Source organism: Sebastes fasciatus, chromosome 5 (genome assembly GCF_043250625.1).
Source record: "Sebastes fasciatus isolate fSebFas1 chromosome 5, fSebFas1.pri, whole genome shotgun sequence".
Taxonomy (NCBI): domain Eukaryota; kingdom Metazoa; phylum Chordata; class Actinopteri; order Perciformes; family Sebastidae; genus Sebastes; species Sebastes fasciatus.
In genome coordinates, this window is record NC_133799.1 from 7,741,536 (window position 1) to 7,768,587 (window position 27,052).

General features: G+C 40.1%; 1 protein-coding gene across 1 annotated transcript; it reads left to right on the forward strand.

The window, feature by feature from the left end:
* The first annotated feature begins 138 nt into the window (after window positions 1–138).
* Window positions 139–26,685, forward strand: pla2g4ab (phospholipase A2, group IVAb (cytosolic, calcium-dependent)). The gene is made up of 19 exons (XM_074634858.1): window positions 139–277; window positions 1,923–2,030; window positions 4,056–4,137; window positions 5,026–5,174; window positions 5,443–5,556; window positions 6,134–6,171; window positions 6,741–6,885; window positions 8,960–9,096; window positions 9,453–9,675; window positions 9,924–10,038; window positions 13,224–13,361; window positions 13,441–13,530; window positions 15,494–15,559; window positions 17,214–17,344; window positions 17,470–17,581; window positions 18,258–18,442; window positions 18,539–18,728; window positions 21,017–21,174; window positions 22,915–26,685. Exons 2-19 carry the CDS (start codon window positions 2,013–2,015, stop codon window positions 23,071–23,073), a joined length of 2,250 nt encoding a protein of 749 aa, XP_074490959.1. The 5' UTR covers window positions 139–277; window positions 1,923–2,012; the 3' UTR covers window positions 23,074–26,685.
* Window positions 26,686–27,052: the final 367 nt, after the last annotated feature.

A 27,052-nucleotide genomic window follows, 5' to 3' on the forward strand; every position in this document is an offset into this window, starting at 1 on the left:
CGTCAGTTTTCCATGCTGAGTCAAAATCTGACTCTTCTTCGGAGTTTTGCGCAACGTTTTCCTCTTGGGTTTTCCAGTTCTTTTTAAACTAAGATTGTAAACTGAGTTATCTCTAGTCGTCTACGTGTAGTTATTGGATTTTTCCTCAACTGCTGTGACCCTTCCTGACTGTTCATCTCTGCTGAGAAGCACCTCCTCCTCTCCAGTGGTTTCCACTAGTGCAACGATATATTCTCGATCAGCATGACACATTTTCAGGATTTGCTCTCCGGTTAAGGTACGTTTCCGATTTCCTTTCTTTTCTTGCAGCGTGATGTTTTCTTTTGCGAATATAGGACATGAGTTTGGAGAGGAAGGTCAGCACCAGGAACTGTTGCCTGTTGGGGTTTTAACCAGCGTTTTCTCGAGCACTTCACTTTACGTGACTTAAGAGGACAAGGAAACGCGCTACTGCCAAACACACTGCAGAGTACTGACACTTTATTAATCCATATTAGCCTGCATTAAACGCTGAATATGACAGATCAGAGTGAACAGATGCAGTTTGTTTCCTGTGAAAGAGTGACATCTTTATATTCATAAAGAGTTATTTTATTTCCTGTTTACATCACTGCAGGTTGATAGTTTACTCATCTCTATTGTTTAACATTATCTGAGTCAATAGAAAAGTAGTCATCTATCACTGCAGGTTGCAAACTCATACCATCCAGCCCCCTCAGGCTAATACCAATCAGGCAAAACCTGTTTATAGTGACCTAATAACAAGTGCATGTATGAAGAGATAGGATAAGATAAGAGATGCCCTGTACTCAAGGCTTTCCTCTGTCATATTTCTTTTGGGAAATGCAGTGAGTCAAAGATGTGAGTTTTTTTTTTTACCTCCAACCTTTACCTTTTATGCCTCAGGTCTATTTGTACCGTAGGAGATTCACTGTATGTCTTTAAAACCTATCATTTACTGCAGCGGTTTCATGGCTGGTTGCTCTGTGTGTCTTTCACTAATTTGCAAATGGACTGTAGTGCTGTGAAGCCTGTGTTGGCAAACACACACACAGAGGACTCAGCAAGCAGCCTGCCTGCACTCATTGTACGCTGCAGAACAGAGCGAACTGGCACTAGGAAAGTTTGGACCACTGATCCAAACTACGTGCTGTGAACACACAGACTCCCTACGTGCTCCCAGTCCACCCAGTAATGATACGCTTTGGTGAACAACTGAGAAAAGGCTCGCTGACCTTGATATGCCATCACCAGCACACACACACACACACACACACACACGCACACACACACACACACACACGCACACACACAAACACACACACACGAACACGCACACACACACACACACGCACACACACACACACACACACTCTGTGTCTCTCTCATACACACACACACACACACACACACATACACCCACACACACACACTGTATGCAAATTTCTTATCAACATATGTGTTCAACCATCATGAAGAGAAAGCCTTAATGTTGCTAAAAATAATCATCTTCTGTAGATGCACACTTGCCATCTTTGTTCAGTCATGTCCGCTTTTTGCATCAAAGATCCATTTCTTTTTACTTCCATCTTTCTCGCACACATGCTCTCTACATCTGCACATTATGTACTTATCTCACGCACCCATAAATGGTCGCTATTGGCCTAGTCCTCCTATCAGAGCTTTGTGGCTCAGCACACTTCCCCTTGCCCCTGTCAAGAGATGCAAAAGGCTGATATTTCTAAAGCAGCTTTGGCTGCTATAAGAAGGTATCCTCCTTCAAGAAGTTACAGTAATATGCCTGAGCTTGTGGTGACATTGTGATGTTGTTGAAAAGAAAAATGTTTTCATGTAAATGTCTTTACTGCTACGTGTTCCTGCATTTGCACTTAAAATAAAAGCGTTTTTGTTTTGTCCTCCAGGTTCCAAATGCTGCAGTTCTGGACTGAGATGTTCTCCTGAGTTAAAGTTCATATCTTGACGAAGGTTATCCTAACACCTAACAACACACAATGGCTTCCACTATAATTGTGAGTATTGACACGTAGGCTACAGTAAAACCGAGCAAGTTGAAACAGAAATTCCAGTGGTTTCAATCACGGTGCAAATTATTCCATCGCAGGTCTTATAGCTTATTGTTTTTTATTGTCTTAAAGCTTATTGTTTTTGCATTATCACTGCATCAGATGGTTAGGGTTAATGTGGGTTGTTTTAAGCAGCAAAGATTAGCATCTGTTTGACAGCTATATTCACACCGCCCTGTGTGACAGTGTTACATCTATTAAAATTCTCACGACAGCCGAAACCAAATTCTTTGTCCTGCATTATGGTGTAAAACAGGAAGTCACAAACAAACAACGTTTAAGGCCACTTGTGTCCCTCATGCATGGTCACACCTTAAAACTACAGTGAATAACAGATGTTAAGATTACTTGAGAAAGATTGATAGTTCTGGCGGTCTAAAATAAGACTGTCAGAAAAAAACAACAGAGCACAAAAATGCAAAACAACTTTTTAATCCAACATGTGGGTTCAGTGATAAATATCTACGGAGGACAAAGGGAACATTGTTTAAAGATTCATGACCTCCAAAAGATGCCTGTGTTTTAACTTATATATCTCATATTTTTCAACACTGGAGAGTGACGGCATTTTGATCTGCTACCAAAACGGTGGGGGTGCAGTAACAAAAGGGGCTTTGGGGACCAACATATCATTTTGCCATTTCTCATGGCAGTTACCAGTTAAAGCTGGGGTAGGTAATTCTTAGCGTCATCAGGCAAAAATTCCATAATAACCTTTTAGCATTTTGTAATTGAGGTGTTCTGAGAGAAAACTAGACTTTTGCACCTCCTCATGGCTCTGTTTTCAGGCTTTAAAAAATCTAGAGTTGCTATTCCCGCATTGACAACAACTGCCTACACTGCAAAGCAACCCACAAAAGGAAGACGGACATCAAAAAGAGAGTCTGACAATAAAACGTGTCAATAAAACGTGTCACAATTGGCAAAGAGTTTCAGAGATTGAGAGAACTTTGAGATCGTATCGGCATGTGTCTGTGCTCGTCTGGTGGGAAGGGTTTAGGACAGAGAGGGGAGAGCTGCAGAAGCAGACTTTTTTTCATATTCTGGCATTTTATGCCTCCATGCGGGCGACAGCTGAGGCCGGAGGCTTTATGTTTTGGGGTTGTCTGTCTGTCCGTCCGTCTGTCCATCCATATGTCTGTCCGTACGTATGTCCATCCAATCCATTCTTAAACACAATATTTTAGGAATGCATAGAGGAAATTTCTTCAAAGTTGTTTTTGTGTTACATCTGGCACAAACATCCACTTGGACTCAAGGATGAACAGATTAGAATTTGGTGGTCAAAGGTCACTGTGGCCTCACAAAACACAGTTTTGGCCATAACTCAAGAATTCATATGCTCATTATGACAATTGTCACACAAATGTCTAACAGGATAAAATGATGAAGTGATGACATTTTGGACAGACGTCGATGTTAACTGCAACTTTACTGGTTGGGGAAGGCATACAACCGCCTTTTCCAGAAAACCTGAGCTCTAAGGTTTCACCAACAGGAAATATTGTTTTCACCTGACAAAACACTGCCATTATAAAGTGTTGTCCAACTGATACTCCCTTGTTCCCGATAGTCTCCTTCTTTCACTGTACATGTACGTACATTTAACTATTAGTAGGCACCAGTAAGTATTTTATTGGTACCTGATTCATACAACAAAATTACACTGTAAATCCCAGGCTGTGTTACTTTTTTTTAAAATGAGCATTTTTCTGTCCAATTGCAAGGAGGAAGTAATTATTGATCAGCGTGAACACAGTTGGGAAGTGAACCCAGAACCAGAGAATTTCACAGCGGATGTGACAGCCACTGTCGACCTGCCAAAACCCCAGATGTTCTCACTGATTGACCTGCCTACATCATATTTCATAACTAGATTGCTCATGCGTTATGGGTGATGCACCTACTTATCTATGTGGAGGGATTTTCCCACGAGACAATGAAGTAAACTGAATGAATGTTGTATTGCAGGTGGAGCAGCAGTTTTCTCACAAATTCACAGTGACGGTGGTTCGAGCCGAGAGCGTCACCAAGGGAGCGCTGGGTGACCTGCGTGAGTCTTGATACATTCCAGTATAGTATATGCTATTTTCACTGGAATTGTTTCTACGTGGAGAAAATTATTTTAGATCAACTATTCACAAAAAAACAATACAAATGTACTTATTCTTAGTACGGGGATACTTTAACTTTGGGATTTGGGGGCCATATTACAGAAACTTCTTAACAGGCAGATCCTATCATAACTGTTTTGTAACCATGGTAATTAGGGTTAATCTATGGCTTTTTTCCTATGGATTTAGGAAAAAAGCCATAGATTAACAGTTCCTAAGTCAATGTTCCTATCAAGATAGGAAAAGTTTATTAAACAAGCATCCTAATTTCCCAAAATCTAAAAATAAACTCTCCTAACTTTAGCATAACCGTTAAACTGCCCCAACTTTCACCTTTCCACCACTGTTTTTTTCCCCATCCTTCCTCTTTGTATCAGTTGTCGGTGTACTTATTTTCTTTTCGATAACATCAATGCTCCGTTGGATACCGGATACGAATGAGACTGTGTCTGTTCCCAAAAAGAACATCTCTGGATTTCTCTACAGATGTTATTAGTGCCAATACCTGAAATAATATATGTTTTAGTGTGTTCCAGTGAGAAAAATAACGGTTACAAAGTTATTTAGCTTGGCGAGATGAGAAAAGTAGCGTCAGCTGCTAAGTAACAGACATAAAAGTTGATAAGCGATGTTAAATTGTGTATTTCTTGATTTGATTTCTAAGACAGGATTCCTAAAGTTAGTTAGGATTTGCTTCTGTAATAACAAATTGGGGAAAATCCTATCTTAGTTTCTTCCTGTCTTAAGACTTAATAATACGGCCCATGCTATTCAGTAACACTGTCGAATTTGCGTGTGCGTGTGTGTGTGTGTGTGTGTGTGTGCAGTGGACACCCCAGATCCATATGTGGAGCTGTTCGTCCCAACGGCCCCAGAGAGCAGAAAGAGGACCAAGCACATAGACAACAACATCAACCCAAAATGGAACGAGACCTTTCACTTCATATTAGACCCCAACCAGCAGAACACCCTGGAGGTTAACACCTACATTTTATTTTCAGTCCATATAATACCAGTACAGGATGAGAAGCAGGGATGTAGGGGAGAGTAAAGCTACATATGAGTAAATGGTATCATCATAGAAACATGGTAAACATTATTTTAGGGTCATCTAAGTAATGAAAAAAAGCTTTTGATTATGATCATTGTTTAACTTCTTGACTAAACTGAACTCAAACACATACCAGAATAACGAATACGTAGCTCTTGAAATGGTTTTAACTGATGATGTTTATCTCAATCAGTTAACATTAATGGACGCCAATTATGTGATGGATGAGACACTTGGGACTGCGACCTACGACATCACCAAGCTCCGCGTAGGCCAGACAAAGATGGAGCCTTTCCTCATTGGCAAGGTAAGACATTCAAGCCCAGCACACTCTTTCATCATTATAATCTCATGTTGTGCAGGCGAGCGTTGTTTTAACTTACAGTGGCTTCCTTTAAATATACGTTAATATCCTATGTTTTCCAAAGAAATTAAATATGTGAAGATGGATTACAAGAAATGTAATATTGCATATCGCTGATAGAAGATATATTGCATATTGCACCAACTCTCAAGATGACAGCTCCCATATCCGGGATATTTTGGCTTCACTTCTGTACAGTGGGATGAGACGCGTCGTCCATCTTTATATACAGTCTATGGTGCCAACATAATAGCTCTTTTTTGGTGGTTAATTAATACATTATAACAATTCTAAAGAAAAGTATAAAGTGGTTAATTACATTTCTATTTAAATAATGCAATGATTCTGCAAATGAAAAAAACATGTATGCAAAAACATTCATGTCTTTTTCCTTCTTATGTCCTTTTTCACCTCATAGATTTTGTTTGTGACACTTTATGTTTGCCTGTTGACAGAATTACTGACAACGATCAGCTGCTCCTTTACTGAACAGTAACCACATATTTCATTGTGTTAACAGGCAACCAAAGTGTACTTAGAGATGACGCTTGAGATTTGGTATGTATTCCCTTCAAAGTCAAAAATTGTCTCAGTATACTTTATTTAGTTTTACAGCAATAATTGTTTTGAGCGGTTCACACAGGCCGGTGGAGTGAAGGCTTGTGTATAAATCCGTCACAGGTTTAAGAATACACAGGAATTTGAGAATGCATAGTGATTCACATGGAGCAGTGCAGAAACTGAAATTAGAGCTTAAAGCAGCGTGACTCAGTAACAACAAGACACTTTTGTAAGATAATATAGGGTTAAAATGCATTATAATCCCCATGGCATCACTGCATAGGGGTTAGTGGGAGGATTTGGAAATGCCATACATGTTTGAAGGGTTTGTAATTATGAGAACGTGAGCAGTAAAGGGTGAGAGGTCATGACTGTTTGTCTGAGGATGTGAGTTTCACCATCCAGAGGCAGATCTTATCTGACCTAAAGATCAGTTTCAACATCATCGGTATTGTTACGTACCCAGAGAGATCATATCTGCCTTTCAGCGGAAAATCTTAGAGTTATTGTTTGTCTTCCCACTATCAGATTTGATTAAACCTTATTTCTGTTATTTGTTGCTGCAGTACCAAACTGGACCTGCGGTTCAGCCTGGCCCTGTGTGACAAAGAGAAGCAGTTCAGACAGACCCGCCGAGAGAGAGTGATGCTGGGCATCAAGAAGCTGCTGGACATGGAGAAGCCTCGCTTCCTCCCCAGCTCTCCAGAGGAGGTGGGAACAGAGATTTAACATGGCATTTGAAACGTAAACAGTTTTCAGTCATTTGTGTAATCTGTGAGGTGACAGCTTAATTTAATCAAGAACTCAATTTCACCATCTGTTAGTACCTCACTACATATAAAACATCGAAATGTTTTACACGCGTCATGAAATATGCACCCTGTTCGCAGGAAAAGACGTATGAATGTCATGATAATGCGCAAGGCATTTAGGGTGTAATAAGAACGCCTTTCTTGCTTTTCAGGTGTCATTTGTACACCATGTAGACTGTACTGACTGCAATGTAGACACTTAAAAATACTACGATCAGAGCTAGCGACATAGACTAAAAAGCAAGAAAGACTGCATATGACGGGTAGGAGGGGAGGTGGATGGGTCCAACAAACACAGGGCATTCTACCAGGAGACCGCTGTTTTGATTTGCAAGTGACGTTTCTCACATGTTTTTTAAGTGATGTTTGTGACATGTTTTGCGTACTTATGTTATGTTGTTACCATACGTATTTTACTTAGTTTATGTACTTTTTAACCCCAACTATGACATTTTTCTAACTAAGTGATTTTGTTGCCTAAACCTAACTGTGTACGTTACTGTAGTATTGTTGCGTGGCGTACAAATGACACGTGAAAACCATAAAATTCGTCCTTATGACACGCGGAATGTTATTGTAATGTCGTGCTATTCATACGCCTTCCCGTGAGACACAAAAATGAGAGGCTGCAGCGAGCTGACATAAAGGCAATCGGTTCCTTACTGGGTTTCTTATGATTAAATCATTTTCTTAAGTCTCAGCAGGCATGTACTTTTATTTCAGCTGAGTTACTGATACTTAAATTCTCATTTGCTTCTTTGCGTTCTTTATGCCAGCTATGCTAACCGTTTCCTGTCCGTGGCTTCATATTTAGCGTACACGATAGTATCTCTTCTAAAGCTCTCAGCAAGAAAAGAATGTGTATTTCCCAAATATTCAAATATTTCCTTTAATATAGCCTCAATAATGAAGTGACATGGTGTATGCCATTTCACTCTGCAACATGTTGTATATCTAGCTCACATATTGATGATGTTGCCTCTGCTAGCCTGCTGCCACACCGCTCACCTGAAAGCTATGCTGCCATTTACTGCTGCTACTGCTATTCATAGAGCCCCACCTCTCAATCTACATTCCCCAAAGGGAGGAAAGTTAATATATATGTATAATAAATCACTCCCTGCTGTGCTGAGTATTTATGTGGGGAGTGATAAGTTCAGAGCCTATAGATGCCAAATACCTACGCTGTGCATATTTTACACCCACGTAATAATCCGTTCCACACGAGTTAGTAAGCTTTACCTGCTGTAGTTTCTGGGAATGATGGGTGTGATATGTGTGCTAATTGTGGTAGCTCTCATTCCTGTACAGTTTCACTGCTACGAATAATGTAATCAGACTTGCTAAATTCAAAACTGTGATGCACTTTTTCACAAAGTGTGTTCTCAGCTTATAACACTTTGACATTTCTCCCACTGGGAATCAAACCTTTGCAGTAAGCCTCACAAACCAGCAAGCTCTGCAGCCCTGCTCTGAGCTCAGCTAAGTTTCATTTTCTCACTGCTGGTGAGGTTTTGGCCAGACGCCCTTGGGGCTGGCCCCAGCCAGGCCTGCTCATGTCCTCAACATGTGCCGGAAGCTCCAGAGGAATGAGATAACCAGCTACTGCCTTCCACTATGCTCCAACATCCATCAAGTCCCTATCCAGGAAGATTCTCGCGGGAATATGTCAGAATATTCAGAACTGACCACGAGATAAACAGACTGCAGAAAGGAAACGATGTTGCACAATGGGAATTATGAAATAGCTGAAAATCTGAAGGCTCAAATGAAAAAAATGTTGCAAAGGCGTGATGCAACCCTCACTGTATAGAGGCACAGGAGGGAAGTTACGCAAGCCGAAAGAATAAGAATGAATGCAAGACTCATACTCTAAACTGTGTATTATGTGATTATGCGATTAAGCAGGCCTTTGTCTCCTTCTTTCTCACTTTATGACTGTTTCCTTGTGTGTGTGTGTGTGTGTGTTGCAGGTGCCGGTGATAGCCATAGCGGGCTCTGGAGGCGGTTTCCGTGCCATGGTCGGCTTCTCAGGTGTGATGAAAGCCCTGTTTGAGTCTGGGGTCCTGGATTGTGCCACATATGTCGCCGGCCTCTCTGGATCAACATGGTCCGTTTTTATTGCTCTTCTCTTTTTACACATTCTCCTCTCCTGACCCCTTTTATGTTTTAAGACACCTTTTCTCTTTTTATCACTTTGCTATTACTGCTATGTTTCTTTTGTCCTGATGCCTCCTCCCTTCTCTGGCAAACTTTCCTGCCTTCCTCTGCCGGTATGAAGCTGTCATCTAGCGAGCACCTCTGGCTTTTTTTAGTCTCAATCTTCATGTTTGTAGAGTGACGTATTGGATTTAACTCCATTACAAGTGCAGTGCCTCCTTCATCTCATTCTCCTACATTTTACATTGCACTAAGATTTGTACAATTTCTCTTTCTAACTTTTTTGCCTTTATCTCTGTACCATAGGTACATGTCCGCTCTCTACTCCCACCCAGAGTTTCCAAATAAGGGTCCAAAGGACATCAACCCAGAGCTGATGAAGAGAGTTAGCAGTAACCCACTGAAGCTGTTGCTGCCCCAACACATCACCAACTACATCCAGGCCCTCTGGACCAAAAAGGCTAAAGGGCAGCCTGTTACCTTTACTGACATCTTCGGTATGCTCATAGGAGAGACGCTTTTACCTGCGGTAAGCTGTTGTTGTTTTTTAATTTAGATGGAATTCCTTATTTCGCTGTCTCCTCCTTGCTCAGCAGTACGTCAAACCTCCTCTGCCCTTAAGACCCCATGTTTCATTTCCTCTTTTCTGTTTCTGTTTCTTCCCCTTCATTTGTATTTCTACTTTTTTATTTTACTCCCAACATCACATGATGACAAAGACAACTCCTGCTACCTGCAGAGCGTAAATGACTCAATGACTGTGTTCTCTCCCACCAGAGGATGGACATCAAACTGAGTGGCATCCAGGAGAAAATAGACCAGGCCCAGAGTCCTCTTCCTCTCTTCACATGTCTGCACGTCAAGCCAGATGTTTCAGAGCTCATGTTTGCAGGTAAATAGCTGTCTTTGCATGTGCCTTAATGTTAAAAAGGTGTGTTGCATGTACACCATGTCCCTCAGAGAACTATTTTGTGTATGTAAAGAGTAACTGGAGATGATCAGATGAGCTTGGCCACATGCAAAACAACCAAGCGGTGCTTATTTCCTTATAATGCTGCTCCGCCGCCACAGAGAGAATGTGCCATGGTGTGATGGGCTGTCAATGAAGGCTCTGTGATGCAACTGTGCTATATCGAGGAACTGAGTAGTGCACATGAGGCCATGATAGACTCTGGGTTAGTGTCATGTTGTATAGTACTTCCTCATTGTTGATGCTGCCTGCACAGCAACTGTACGCTACATTTCTCTGGAACAAACATTTGAATAGAAAATACAATAAAGGAGCATCAAAATCATCTCCAGTGATATCGTACAGATCAGTACTGGCTTCAAAACCGAAAGATACAGTATTATTACAGTTAGACTCAAGTGGATGATGTTCGCACTCAACACATTCTCTTCTGTAAATAATGAATAGGAGTAAAAAAAAAAAAAACTCATCGTGGTAGCTGCAATTCCAGTTAAATCTTCATATAATGTATTGGAAGACATTACACACTTGATTTGTTCCTGTTTCTAACTTAATGCTGGGATTGGTAATGTTGAAACTAGCAAGAGTACGCTAGATTAAAAAAATTATCCAACTGAAAAACCCTCCCCAGTGGTGCAACTCTTTTCCAATGAAAGTAGCAACACTAGCTTCAAAAGATCCCAAGTCAGCAACACTGACAGTCCGTCGCATCAGGCCACCCTCCAAAGCCACTCCCCAAAAATTATCATTATGAACATAAACCACGAACATGGCTATTGTTATTACTCACAGCTGTGAGTTTCATTCATTCACAGCTTAATTCGGACCGAATTAAATGATTGGATGTTTATTACAGTCTTGCGACAGCCGCAGATACCAGATTTTTGTTTCCTTTTTTTTGTCAGTATTTGTATTTGATTTATTGATTGCTGTCGGGATGTAATGAGAATTTCAACAAATATAACACAAAATGTATTTGAAGAGCATTACCAACCCTAGCTTGAAGGAAATGTCCGTGCTCATAAAAATCCAAATTGAATTGTCGTTTTTAATCTTTAAATATTACTATTAAAGTATCAAAGTTGCTTAATTTCGTGTTCGAAGAAGAACAAAACGATGCATTTTAAAATGCGTCTGTTTCAAACACATTGACAAAAGCTCCTAAAGCCAAAGAAAACAGTGATAACATAGCTCCACTTAGAGATCTTTAATGACAAGATGACATAGTATTAATCATGTCTGCCACACAATTGTGATGACACAATAGAAGGCTGGCATGCTATTTGTTATTTCTGGCTGATGAAGTGCCAGTATTGTGCAAGGCCTCTATTCTTTAGGGTGAGGCCACACTCACTCCTAGTCTAGAATCTAGAAACTAAACATAAAAAAACTGACCTTCAAAAAGTACACGCTCAAATGCTAAGTCCTTACAAGTGTGACTAAAATAGAAAAGACTTGTTCTTCAGTTCACTCCTCTTACCTAAAATCCCCGGTTTCTTTGTGCCCTCAATGGAAAATACCATATTGTCAAAAGACAGCTTAAGTTAAGTTAAGCTGTGAAATTCTCTTCACATTTAAGAGGCAATTATTGTCTGAAAGGTTACAGAGGTATGTGCCTGCATCTCTGTGTTTGTTTGTGTGCATTTGTGCAACTATTTGTGTTTGCATGCCTGAATGTTTGTGTATGTGACAACTGTTGTTGCAAATGTGACTTAATGACTAGTTGGTGAAAAGGGAAATGTAGCCAGGGCCTGAATAACCCCGTTGTGACCTTATTGACCTCTGTGGTTCCTCCGACTCTCTGTGTATGTATTGTGTATGAATCCTGTTGTACTTAAATACCCCTCAGGTACAGTGCACACTACAGACAACACAGAGGTTTATTGACTATGACTTATCCTACTGTTGTTTACTACTGAAGACTGCAGACACTCTGACTACTATTTAAATATAATTCCAGATAAGTTTTCACAGAAATGCATTTTGGGGCTTGAGAGATTGAATTGAAAGTGTCCATCTCCTCCAAGGCTGCAGACAGCCTAGATTTTTTAAATATTCAGTGGGGCTGTGTATTGGCAAAAATCAGTTGATACAATACGTATCATGATACAGGGATTACAATTCAATATATATTGCGATGCTATAAGCAAGGCAATATATTGCAGGTTTTTAATCTAATTTTATAAAAACTGAGTAAAAACAATAACTTTTTAATGCAATCAGAACAGTGGGATCTGCATTTGCATTTATCACAGTCCCTGTAACATCCAACATCATAGCACTACTTTGAGAGGGCACATCTTTTTGCAAATGAAATTAAGTATTGACTTAGTTAATCTTTGCATGCAAACTATTAATTAAGAATTAATAGTGTTTTTGAGAATCAGTACAGTATCACAAAATATAATATTGTGATACTCGATGTTTCCGATATTTTCTTACATCCCTAATATTCAGTGCTTCAGTGTGAGCATAAAACTTTTAAATTTGTGTTGTTTACTGACGGTACATGCATTGTAATTCTATGTACAAATGTACACGGAGCAGACATATTAGTCAGTGAAGTAGTACTAGTGTTGAAGTACTCAAGATCGGTCTTGATCTCGAGAACACTCCCAAGACCACTTTTTGAAGGTCTCTGTCTTGCACTTTTAATGCCTTTTCCCGGTCTCAGATATAGAGGACTCAGGATTTTCTTTCAAAACCTTTCAGCCACAACTGCGGGGATATCACTAAATTATTATATATATATTTGGCAATAAAAGAGGTGGATGAAGAGGGATCTTCATTTGTTTTCTGTGGGTGTTTTTATGGGAATGTGGATCTTTCAGATCAAGTTGAGGAGTGCATATAGTTCGACATTTTATCATAAGTGTGTCATACAGTGGGGGACTTGCACTGGTCTGGTCTGGTCTTGCCTCAGTCTCGTCCCCCTCAAGTCTTGACTTGATCTTGGTTTAGGTGGTCTTGACTACAACACTGGTGACTGGTGCTTGTGGTCTTGACTACAACACTGGTGACTGGTACTTGATGATGATGGTAATCATATTGGTTCCAGAAATGTGTTACGTTTCCGTTACATTAACACTGAGGTTTCAACCCTGCAGACTGGGTGGAGTTCAGCCCGTATGAAATTGGGATGGCAAAGTACGGCACCTTCATGACCCCCGACTTGTTTGGAAGCAAGTTCTTCATGGGAACCGTTGTCAAGAAATACGAGGAGAACCCTCTTCATTTTCTGATGGGTGAGAAAGATGATTACGTCTAAAAGATTCATACCAGTTTACATTAGTAAACCTACTAACTGTGTTTTCACTGTGCCAGGTGTGTGGGGCAGCGCCTTCTCCATTTTGTTCAACAGAGTGCTGGGAGTCAAAGACACCGTTGGTGGCTGCACCATGGAGGAGGAGTTAGGTAATCTTTCTGTTTCTCCTTCTACGTATGTTTTGTCCAGAGCTGCACTCTTCTGATAGGTAAACTCTAAATGATGCTTATTTGCAGGTTAGGTGAAAATCACTTAATTAAATATATTTGTTAGAAGTTCATTCTTCAACTGCTGAGGAAGGAACAAAAGCTCCAGAACAACCACTAAATGGACCGTTTAATAAGACTGGTTTGTCCACTACTGTTACCCAGGTAACAAAATTAACTTTTAGTCGCAGTTAAATAATAATTTTGCAAGTTGTATCATACAATAAAACAATAAACCAACAATTTAAGATAATAAAAATATTGATTGAACTTGACAAATTGGTAATTTTGTTCTCAGTCAACTATGAGGGCTTTTCCATTGGCATTTTTGGCTGCGCCGAGTCAAACCATGCCGTGGTGATTTGCGCTTCCACTACCAGTTTAAGTGTACTGAGCTGTGCGCCCGAGCTGCGAGGACCATCTCCGGTGTCGGTCCAAAGTGCACCCGACCCGACCCGAAGCACGTTGCAGTGACGTCTCGCCAACCGCGGCCAACCCATGACGATGCCCTTTCTCCCCCTCAAACAAGCGTGTGTTGCGTGTAGTTGGTTTCGAGCAGTTTGATAAGAAATTAAATGTTTATCTCTGAATTAGCGATGCTTTTTAGCGGCTATTCTTAATAAAAACAAGTCTACTAATACTGCAGAGAGAAAGAGAACTCCTTTGACCACTACACATACACCTTCAAGCGGGTAGCCCTGTTGCAATGGAGATGCAAATCCCTGCCACGCTGGGTGACCGAATCAAACCGAGTCGAGCCTAGTCATTACGTGTATGAAAAAACCCTTAAAGATTTCTTTAGTAGATCAGTCATTTTTTATGGTTTTTCATGCGGAATGACTCATTTCCAAGAAACTAATGAGCAAATCTGTGGTAAACACAAGATTTAAAGTGGTGCTTTTGTGTGATTCTTTGTGCAGAAACTACAGATCTGTCTATTAAATCAACTAATTGATTAGTTGACAAAAGTCTACGAGTGTTGAACTAATAATTTCTTTGGTCGAGGACAGCCCTAGATTGAAGTATTTTTTTATTAAGTGCACTATGTACTGTAAATAAAATCACAATTTCTGGCTTGTAAATGTAGCTATATTTATGTTAATCCAAAACATATATTTATATGCTTGGATGTACTTGCCAATAAATTCATTATTACATAGAAGAAAATGTATTTCCAGTGTCCAAAATCAAACTAAAATGAGGATCACCTATGTATTACAGTATACGTGACAATACCTTGTGAAACAAATCTTGAACATAATCTGAAGTATGTGTTTAGTCATGGGTAGTTTGTGTAAGTGGGTGTTTGTTTCCAGATAATGCCTTTGTCTTTGGTCTGTAGTGATCTACTGTTTAAATAACTCCCATGGTACACCCTTCCACTGAAACTGATATGTTTGAGATCCTATTGCTGTCTGTGTTGTCTTAACTCTGTCTCACGGCAGAATTATTTCCACACACTTTGACACCTGACGGTATCCTCTCTAAAAATAGCAAACCTAAAATTATCTCACCAGATTTAAAATATGTAGCATGAGTGTGAGTTTGTGATGTTATCACAATAGTGGGAAGGTATCTGCTTTCCTGTGAATATTCTGACAGTTATGGTTGAACGCATTTGTTTGGGGTGACCTTTAAACATTCAGACACACTGAATCGGTTGTACAAAAGTACTGAGAAGAACGTCTCCTCCCAGTTTAAGAACGTCTTAGTTTATCGGGTGTATTGCATTTCTCTGAGGACTTATTTCAGTAGAGATAAACAATAGTGACAGTGAACTTGATAATGTCACATAACTGAATAAAAGCATTCTGTCAGGTACAGTGTTGACATGTGGTATAAATCAGATTAGCAAGCTGCTTTTGAAGTTGTAACCTGATGAGTGAAGCTGTCTTGTGTCTTACAGAGCAGATCAAACCACAGCATATCGTCGGAGAAGACAGCCTGGATAATGACGACGAGCCACGTAAAGGTGAGCTAAGATATGCGTGATTCATACGAGGAACTAACAAACAGACTTATTGTGCAGTACGATTAAATTTAGTATGGTGCAACAGAGATGTTTGAATTCCAAATGGTGTCTGTAACTATTTTGAATCATTGAGTTTGTGGTCGTTGCCTTAAGTCGTTGCCTTAAGACATTTTTCCAAATTTCTGTGGTAATGCTGTAAGCGTGACTCCGTTACATCAGAACAGCTACTGTGGTTTCTGTCCGGGCAGGAAAAAATGCTGATACTTGATACTTGATTCACTTTTGTTTGAAGACTCCATACTGTATGTTAGAAATGTTGGCCTACAAAGTGGTTTAAATGTGTTTTGCTCTCTAAAATCCTGTTAATAATAATCTACAAGCCGAATTAGGAAGTTGATGTTTTTTCTTTGCAAGTATGAGCTTTAGGTGTGTGTGAAATTGTAGATAGAAAGGGAAGGAAGAGAGAAAGAAAGAGAAGGGATGGGTGTAAGATAGAGTGGGTCGTTTGTTTCAAGTTTCAAATGAATTACCCTTGAAGATAGAATAAAATGTTTCTTTGTACAAAGGGCGTAAAAAAGATATTTTAATACTCTGGAACTAGTTATAAAATCACTTCTGCCTCTTTATTTTGTTACAACTTCATATGGCATCTTTAAAGTCCCTCAAAACTTGTTTCAAATATTAACTACTTTTTACTAAATATGCAACTCTTAAACCTACTTTTTGGATACTTTGGGGCAGCAGAAACAAGTTGTGAACACTACATTGACATATCATCACCTTTTAAAGGCAGGGTCGTGATCTTGGGAAACCAGCAAGAGTACACTAGATTTTTAAAAATGATCCGACCAAAAAAACCCAGTCCAGTGTTGCCAACTCTTTTCCAATGAAAGAAGCAGCACTAGCGCCAAAAGTCATTAAATCTAGAGAGAAAGTCACCAAGTCGGCAACACTGACAGCCTGTCGCTTCAGGCCTCCCTTCAAAGCCACTCCCCGAAAATTATCATTATGAAGGTAAACATATAATGAACATGGACGGCGAACTTGGCTATTGTTAGTACTCACAGCTGTCAAGCTAGCAGCTTGTGGAAGACTCCAGTGATGCAAAATGAGTACACACTGGCAGACAGGCAGGTATGTTTATTATAGTCCTGCGACAGCCACAGATACCAGATTTGTTCCTTTTTTTTGTCAGAGCATTTGATTTATTGATTGCTGTCAGGATGTAATGAGAATTTAAACTAATATAACAACATTTTTTTTTAAATCGATAAGTGAACTTCATATATTGCGCTATATTTACACGTCCAGCAGTTACAGAGCAATATCATCATTCATTTGGAGTTGTGCTTCTGGCTACGTGATGAATGTTAAGACCAATATTCATTCTCTTTTAGTTCTGTTTTTGGTCTCCACCAACTCCTGACAGAAGTATCTGGCTCTTCATCAGCTAAATGCTAGTTGGTAGCTGTAGGCGAAGTAGATCAAATTACATTTTGGAAGGTAGACTGGTAATTTGTTTTTTATTGTTTTGTGATTCTTGTTAAGTATCTCATTTACTTTTATTACAGAAAAGGATTAATTTTCTGAGCCACAGTTAAATTCTTTGCCACAACATTTGATTTAACAATATTTTCATTATTTTGGTGCTCAGCTGGGACAGAGAATCAGGATGCAGAAGACGAGTTCAGTCGCACCGCTCAGGCTAGCTGGGTTCAACGCATGTTCACATCGCTCTTCAGTGACTCGTCCTTATTCAACACAAGAGAGGGCCGGGCCGGGAAGGTAACTTGATATGTTCATTGTTCATTCAACATTATGTAACACTTCATACAAAACACTTTATGTGCTCCAGCTGCATTCTTGTTACACTTTTGCTGTATTCAAATTCACAACAACCCTGTTGCCAGGTGCATAATTTCATGCTGGGCCTGAACCTGAACACCAGCTTCCCGTTTTCTCCGACCAATGAGGTCACGAGCCACGCCCAGACACCTGAGGACGAGGTGGACGCCGTCACAGGTGAGAAAGATAGTCACAATTAACTGCTTAAGGAAATGAAAAACAGGACAGGACATAATTTTTTTGTGGTTTTAATTCTCCAGTTTCTTGTTAATCTTGTCTGGCAATGTTTAGGAACTGTATCCAGTCACATTAGGAATCATATTGAAATATTTGGAAATGGATGAGAACAATTGAATAGTGACCTATTTCTTAATTTGCAAGTAGATGCATGTGGATGTAATTACAGTTAGGGCTGGGCTAGGGCTGACCAAATTGACCAAATCTAAATTGTATTGATTTTATACTGTAGTTTGGTCCTTACACAGCTGCTCACAGTTTTGTTGTCTTAAAGATGCATTAATTGTTTGTCTTGGCCACTTGAGGGCATTGAAGCAAACACAGCATTGACATATCATCACCTTATAAAGTTGTTACGATGAACGTCCTACAAAAAAAGCTGCCTATTTAGACATCTGTCTAACAGGACAGATGTCTAAATAGGCAACATAAGCATTCATTCATTTAGAGTCATGTCCTTTGAGCGCAGGTGTGGTTTGAACATTTTTTGAATAATACCCAGCCCTGTTTCCATTGAACATTACGTAGTTGAGTCATTCATTGGGTCAGTCATGTGGAATAAAATTTGGCTGCAGCCAAAGAAAGTGTCCCAATCATGTTCCTGCATCATTCTCAGACCCAGATGAGTTTGATCGTATATACGAGCCTCTGGATGTGAAGAGCAAGAAGATCCATGTAGTGGACAGCGGCCTGACCTACAACCTTCCCTACCCTCTCATTCTGCGGCCGCAGCGCGGCGTCAACCTCATCATCTCCTTCGACTTTTCTGCACGACCCAGCGACTCCAGTCCCCCATTCAAGGTCAGAGTCGAAACTCTTTTTACAGTCACGAATTGCTTAAAAATGATCTGCGCAAACAGGGAATCTTGAAAAAACGTTTGTAAATGTATCCCACAGGAGCTCCTATTGGCTGAAAAGTGGGCTCGAATGAACAGGCTTGCATTCCCCAAGATCGACCCCAAAGTCTTTGACCGCGAGGGCCTGAAGGAATGCTACGTCTTCAAACCAAAAATAGGCGAAAAGAACTGCCCGACTATCATCCACTTTGTCCTGGTCAACATCAACTTCAGGAAATTCAAGGCACCTGGTAAGTATGTGCATGCCTGGAGGTTTCCACAGCATGTGTGAAGAGGAAACTATGCAAAGGCTCTTTGTATTATTATAATAATGCCTTTTTACCGTCATAGCACATGAGGCATCTCTTCCTCGAAATTGCACACAGTAATTTAACCGTATCCGGTCCGCAGCAGACAGTTTTTATGTTCAGCCAAAAGTTGGGCCACTAATCTGAGTGACCCCAATAAAAAAAGTCTCTGCTCAGGGTCTGTGTGGTTTCGTGGTGGAAATTGTGTGTCTGTCCTAAGGCATACCTGCACTTTACTGAGTGTGAGTGTGTGTGCATACATAGAGATGTGGACCACAGTGTGTTCAGTGTGAGCTGCTCGAGTGAATTATGGTTCCGTTAGGAGCCAGGTGCTGGTAGAGAATCTCTCGCTCCAGTGGGAGAGCTCTGTGTAAACAAACCATATATCATGAGCCATACAAAGACGCACTATCTCCACATCACCTCATCTCCAACGCTGCCTCTTTACGTTCATTTGGTCATCAGCCCACATACTTCCGCAGTCTGTTTATGGACGTTATATAAGCTTTTAGCACTCAATCCCAAAAGACATCGGAAGGAATTATACCATAAATGGACTTCCCGTTTGTGGGAGTTATGCAGAACATTATAGAGTTGGTTCACTATTGTATGCGTGCATTTTCCTTCCTTCCTTCCTTCCTTCCGACATGTGGTCTTTCCTCTTTACTCCTGTAATAATACAATAAAAGCAAAATCAGGATCAATGTTACATTTTCCCTCAAAAAGTAGCTGATGTGAATAGAGTTATTCTGAATATTGAGCAGGAAAGTTTATTCTTGACCTTAGAAATAGTTAAGTGTACAAAATAATACTGAGAAAACACTACTGTAGTAAATGTATCTTTAGATTATCGTCTTCAACAGCGATTAATGTCAAATTTCAGTCATTTAAAGTTCAATTACATCTTGTCAGGACCGGCACAGGAACTTATTCCGCTCTAGGTGAAAAACAATTACGCCACCCCTCTATTAGCAACGTACCATACCAGCTACAACCAACAAACGCCAATATTCCATACACATAACGCAAATGGCAACGCTAGTGTGGTCACAGTGTCAACAATAGTAAAGTATGCATTTCGTTTGATCTTGATCCCTATACAAATAATGTACCAAACAGGTCTAATAACTCCAATAACCTTGGCATCATGTATAGCTATTTTCCAAATAATCCAATTTCAGCTCCTCAAACGAAACAATACCAGTGCAAATCTCTTCTATATACTCCCACACACATGAAATATGCTCAAGCAAGTTTCATCAGCAGCAACGACTAGAGATGAAATACCTTTTGACGTCTGACATCTGAGCGCTAGCACCTGCTGCTTCTTGTCTTTTGGAGCAACGACCGTAACGTTAATTGTGCTAGTGGTCACTTGGTTCAGTGGTACTGGACTTGAATGCGCGCCGTCATCCTTGCTAACACTCCCAGGATCAATATCTTACAACGAATCCCTCTATTGAGTACCTGCTCCTTCAATAGTCTCCTCATTTTCGATTCAAATAATTCAGGTAATTTGTTTAGACATGCTGCAGTATTTCCTTATCCTCACTTTCCATTTGTATTGTTTTTTCTCAAAGACAATCGAACTTGGTATCAGTATACACGGCTACCATTGGCTTTTGAGAGCTGGGGGCGGGAGGTGGGAGGCAGGATAGCAGCAGCTGCAGGTGCAGCGTGATTGACACATTCCTCAGCAATTCATCGTGCTAACAGAACGTCTAACCTAGCGAGACTTCAGTTACTGCTATTGGTTACGCCACGATTTTGCTCATGAATAGTTGGCCCACATTTTACCGCCCTTGCCAAAGTGCAATGCATAGTTTGCCTATATGGACACGCGGGTGCTGCATCTCATGAGCTTTATCAGCAGATGGAGTTTGCACAGATTTCCATTTTTTTCTGACCACATAATGAACCAGTGTGTAGGATTTTGTTGCATCTAGTGGTGAGATTGCAGTTTGCAACCAACGTAATACCCTCCGCTCACTCTTCCCTTTCCAAGCATGTCAGAAATCTAGACACGCCCTGAGAGACTTCCAGCGGCTGGAAATTAGCTGGGAACTAGCTGGGATCTGGCTGATAATAGGCTGGAAGGAAATTCTCGGTGGCTGCATCTGTATAAATGGCTCATTCTAAGCTGACGAAAACATAAATTCGTAGTTTTAGGTGATTATACAGTAATGAAAACTTACATCAACCCTCTTTCTTTCTTATTAATTTGCTTACAGGTGTTCCCAGAGAGACTGAGCTGGAGAAGGATTTGGCTGATTTTGACATCTTTGATGACCCAGAGTCACCATTCTCCACTTTTAACTTCCAGTACTCCAACGAGGCCTTCACCCGACTCCATGACCTCATGGAGTTCAACACACTCAACAATCTGGAGGTCAGTTTTGTCCTTATAGTTTCACTACAGGATTTATACATGGTATGGATGCAAAGTTGGCGTAGATAACTTTCTGACATGAAACAACAGGAAACAAAAGTGATGTCCGCAGTTTGTAAGACTGAAGATTATCAGGGGGTTAAAAACGGATTCAGGCCTTTGTTACATTGGCTTACTGACTTCCATGAATTCCCTCAGTCATTCTTTGTTAATCCAGCTTCATTCAGTGTTGTCAGCGGGGAAGTTTTACATTTTTGTGTTGTCACCACACAAATATCAGTTTGTTATGCAACATCGAAACTTTTCAAATCCCAAAGGCACGTCTAAGACCGGATACTACAAGTTTTGTCTAGTTCATAGTAGGTGTGTTACTCGAAGAGGTCAGACAGACTTTCACTCTAAATATCTGAGTCACTTCCATGCTGAGTAAGGATTAAAATGTGATTCAGTGTATTTATTTAATTCACTGTAAGGTCAACCCATTCAGATAGAGTTAATCGGATTTGAGCACAGTTTTAGACAGCTGCACTAAAGTACAAGGAAAAAACAGAAAAACAGGATGGTGACGGCCAAAATGCCGAACTCAAGACTTCAAAACGGCAGTCCACAAACTAATGGGTGACATACGGTGACTACGTCCACTTCTTATATCCAGTCTATGGGAAAACCACATTTCAGCTTGATGTTACGTCGGTCAAATTTTATCAATATATGAGAAATCTGCCCAGCAACACCAAAGTTTGGTAATTTATGCAGCATTAGTTAGATGGCCACAACAGACTTAAATAAATGTGACCATACTGATCTTAAAGCGGTGTCAATCAACACGTTTAGCCATGCTAGCGGCTCTAGGGATGGTATTGTCGCTCGGTCTGCAACATCGTTGGATGATATGTGAACCTAAAGACCTATTTATAGCTTAATGGATTTGAGGTAAGAAATTTTCTCATTGATCAAAAAAAAAGTCACAGCATGTGAGTGGAGTGGAACGCAAGCGAACAGGGAGCATGAGTGAAAGAATTTGGGATGGAGTACAGAGCGGATTTTTAAAGCGTCGCTTTATCTCCCGCTCCAATTTCAGCACGCCCGAGAGAGCACGACACAGAATGTATCCGTGTATTGTGCACGACAGCTGCATAAGATTGTTTCAGACTTGTGTCATCCAAACATTTTCAATAACTTAAGAGCGTTGTAAAGTCCAGAAGTCAACAGTTTTTGAAAAAGATAGATGTAATCAATATCAAAATTAGCAACATGTTTTTAATCTAATTAAATATTCAGCTTCAATCCATATTTGTTGGCGTTTAGCCTTTCAAAAACAACATTTTCACTGCAGTCAAAAAACTGTTAGCTCTCACTCGTGGCACACAAGGGTGATACATTCAAAGCTTCATCCAAAAACTTCAATTGAAGCTTCAAATGTAAAAATAAAATGACAACCGAAATGCAACGCAGCTTGTATGTTTTTTGGAGCAAGCGAAGGGCAATTTGAGTGGAGCGGCTTTGAGCTGCGGAGCGGAGGGAACGAACAGCTCCGTGAACTAGCCAGTGGGACACACACAGCTTCTATTCACATGATGGGTATCAAAAGTACTCCAGTGGTATCATTAGCACTTTAAGGGAACTGGTATTGGTACTGGCATTGTAATTTTTTAAACGATACCCAACCATATTGATGATACAATATAGACTGATGCAGTATGGCATTTTGGATTGAATCCCTGTATTTGTCCCCTGCAGGTGATTAAAGAAGCCATCAAGGACTGCATCGTGTCCCGGAAGGAGAATCCCTCGAGCAACTCCCGTCCCTTCTCCCTCAGCGCGATCCCGAAAAAGAAGTTTCCCAAAAGAGACCCTCGGGCAAAACCCTGGAGCCTCCTGGAAAACGATAACCAGTAGCCTGATCTAAGACTTTGGATAAAGTGGACTTTAGGGATTTTTTTCTAGATTCAGTCTTAAAGTAAAACATTTTCTTTTTGGAAAAATGTCATCGTGTTGATCTCCTTTCTGTACCCTTTTAATTATACTTTTAATTTTGTAAAGAACTTTAACGTTTACTGGTAAAAGCCTTATGATTGCATTCGTAAACAACACAGTGAGAATTTTCATCTGGCTTTATTTGCACGAATGTGACTGCTGGGAAGACTGTTGGTGTTTGAAACCACTGATGTCCGCTTTTCCCTGCTGGCCGTGAGAAAGACTGGATGTTGAAAATCAACACTTAGTAAACACTGCAGTGTGTCTGGATTGTTACAGCTCACATCTGGCTCCATCACAAACAACTGGATTAGTTAGTTAGTTAGTTATCTCTTAGTTCTTCATGTGTGAAAGAAAAGTCCACTTCAGATGCATGTGTTCATTCACTTCTCTTAAATGCATCATCAGAAGTGTCTACTCCAGTTGCAACAGTCTCGACTCATGTGGACACCTCTTGGTTTTCAGTTCATGCTTCCTAGCAGAGCTGCATTTGCATCTTATCTATGACTTTTTATTCAGCCATGGAGCTTTGTGAATGAACTGTTTGTCAGCTGAACTCTTTCCATATTGACTCCAGAACATGCAAATCACCATGTTTTTTTGTTTTTTATGCCGGATGGCTCGTCTTAACATGTAATCCTGTTTGGAAACACGGAAGAGGAACCTGTAACCATTGGTTTTGTTTGATGGCAACTTCTAAACACGCCAAGTGCACCCCCTCTGGATACCTCAAACATCTCAATGATGCTTACCCACCTACTTAGAAGTAGCACTCCCTGCTCCCCTGTAGGGAGTGTCTCATATTAAAGCCACCATTTTTGAAAAACAAAACCTGATGCCATAGAAACGGCCCCGCTTCTATTCTCCCTCTCTCTCTCTTTATATCTCTAGGTGTGTTTATTTTCCTGATCATGTTTTTTCAGGCTGCCTTTTAGATACAGCCACAGTTGTTTTTTTTCTCTGCATCTTTGCTCCTTCAACAAACTCAACTTGCTACAGGACGCCTCCAACGCCCCCCCGTACAATGAGGTGGAGCTTGGGTCAGGATCAGGAGACCCGCTCGCAGCTGAAAACGGTGGCTCTCTGCCGCATTCAGTGGAATTTTACACACTACACCTACACCTGCAGCAGGGGAGGCCTGGAATCTGACACACTACACCACCTATACCTGCAGGGGCCCAAAGGCTGCACACAGAGCAGTGGAATTTTACACTGAAGCATTTCCAACCCCTATACGCTCATGTTTCAGCCCCGCTGGTTTGGAAGAAACTGAAAAAACACAAAAAAAAGTGTTCATGACCCACAAACATTCGCAAATGCCTTTATGTTGATTTGTTTTAGCAGGTTATTTGTGTCCGTTTTTGCATGTTTCTGCAGTTTCTGTCTTATGTCTTCTTTAAAGAAATAGTTTGTGGAATAAGTTCATTCACTTTTGTTTATTTGACACCACTCTTATATCTGTCTGTTACATGTAGAGTCATGGCCTGGTCTCTGTTCTACCAGTTTTTGTAACGGTTTGTTTCTAAACCTAATGGCTGGTGGTTAGCTGGAGTCTATTGACAGACCTGCCTTTAGGCCTATATGTCTCATTGCGTGTGTGGTTTGAGCTAAGACACACCCACACAACATGTCTGGGGTAAAACAAAGAAGAAGAACAATGGGGGAAGGCAGCAGATCTAGCCTAAGCCTCTCATTAAGGTGAAATGATTGCACCTGAATGCGGCTGTTCCTTTCCAGGCAGGATTGTGCCTCAGGTGTGATCATTTCTTTTTGATTTTATTTAACCATTATTAATCCAGGATAGTCCCATTTGTATTTAAAATCTCTTTTCCAAGGGAGTCCTGGCCAAGATGGCTGCATAAAAGTGTCCCACATAAAAGCACAATAACAAAACAGCAAAAAGTCAATAACAACATAAAAATCTCACATAAAAGAGACAATTAACCGACTTAAAACAAACAGCAAATTGCATCAAATGATGAATTAGCAGGGTTCAGTAACAGGGTGTATACATTCAGTGTCCTCTTTTTATAATCTTCATGCTTAGAACATAATCTAGTTTAAAGGGTCTCCGTAGCTCACATCAAAGAGCGGGTTCGAGGAATGACGTACAAAATTTGTCCGCATGACGGAAGGTTGCAGCTACTGATAGTCAGTAAAGAACATAGATGAGGAGGCAGTTTGTGCAATATGACCTTATAAAGAAAAATATGGTTGTATAAGGAGGACAAACCAACTTACTCATACAAACTGCATCGACGTGTGCGGAAACCTGAGTCAGAGACAAATTGCAACGCAGCATGATATACTGAACCTAACATTCATCATCAAAGATGATGAACTAGCATGCATATATAAAATATCATCACAATCAATTGCTGATAAAAACGTTGCTTGAACTTTCCTTGCACCAAAAGAAGAATAGCATTTGTTTCTATGACAGAAACCTAACCTAACGAAGGTGTGATCATGTAATCTTTTGATGTAAGTTACATATTGTTATCTTTGGAGACAGCCAGGCTAGCTGTCTCCCCTTGTATTCAGTCTTTAAGCTAAGCCAACCAGCTGCTGGTTGTAGCCTTATATGTAAAAGACAGAAATGAGAGTGGTATCAATCTTTCCATCTAGGTTCATTTACAAAAAAAAAGTACATTCCCAAAATGTTGAAATATTAAAACAAAATTTATACTCAACAAAACAAGCATTCATCATTTTATCGGACATTTTGTCAAACTCTGTGAGCAACCCTGTCTCCCACAAAATGACGTTCCGATACAACTAAACTGCATTCTCAATTATGTTTCAAGAGAAACATATTTTCTCCCGGATTACAGTTGTACTTTTAAAACACATGGTTAACGTTATAAATTGAAACAAACCAAAACAACGCAGCAAAACTACGGTACTTTGCTAGGTTTAGGCAACAAAACTACTTGGTTAGGTTTAGTAAAATAACATTATGGTTTGGCTTAAAATGACTACGAAATTGAAACAAAACAAAACAAAAACACAACAAAACTACTTGTATAAGTTTAGTAAAAATGTTGACTTTTAGTTTCACATGGGACACGAACACCGGTCTTCTGGGCAAAATTCCAGCGTTTGTTGATCTCTCCACCTGTGCAGACTACAAACGTATTTGTGATATGTCAAAACAAACGTAATCCGCAACAAAAAAGATTTGCCTCGAAACGTAATTCACAATGCAGTTTAGTTGTATGGAAATGTAATTTTTAGGTGACCAGGCTGCTGTGAGCTATCATGTTACACTTTTATTTTTGGTTAGTTCATTTAGAAAGCATACACGAGCTGTAGCAATTGTATTTTCTAATATTTGTTTTCATATTAAATTTTTATGATCTCTGACAATGTTTACAAATGTTTAAGATGCTAAGCGGTCAGTTCTCGGGAATCAAGACGTGTTCATAAATACTCCTGTGATCATTAACTGTTTGTATTATAACTGGCAAAGCACGACATACATAATGTTTATGTGCATCGTAAAGAAAGGACGATAATAAAAGAGAGAATTCATCTTGTGTGTAATGTTTTCTGTTCAAATATATGACATCCTTCCTTCATCCGTGAGACTCCTCCTGAAATAACACTGCAGATAAGAAAAAAAAATTCTGTTTCCTTTTGTTTGGTTTATATATTTTTAAAAGCAGGATTGGTCAGTGTAGATGGATAGTTTTTGGACAGATCTTTTAACTACTTGAAATGTAGGCTTCAGTGTGTGTTGGACTGTAACTGAAGGCAGAGATGAGGAATCTCAGTGTTTGTCTTCCGGTCTGTCTGACTAACAAGTTCAGACCCTCGCAGTGATGTTATCTCATAACATTCTTAAATGAACACTATAAAACAAAGCTGGTAAAAGGGTCGGTTCACTGGAAGAAAAACA

Coding starts and splice junctions, on each gene's coding strand:
- pla2g4ab (XM_074634858.1), top strand. Junction 17,345..17,469: donor GAGAGGGCCGGGCCGGGAAG/GTAACTTGATAT, acceptor CCCTGTTGCCAG/GTGCATAATTTCATGCTGGG. Junction 21,175..22,914: donor ACACACTCAACAATCTGGAG/GTCAGTTTTGTC, acceptor TGTCCCCTGCAG/GTGATTAAAGAAGCCATCAA.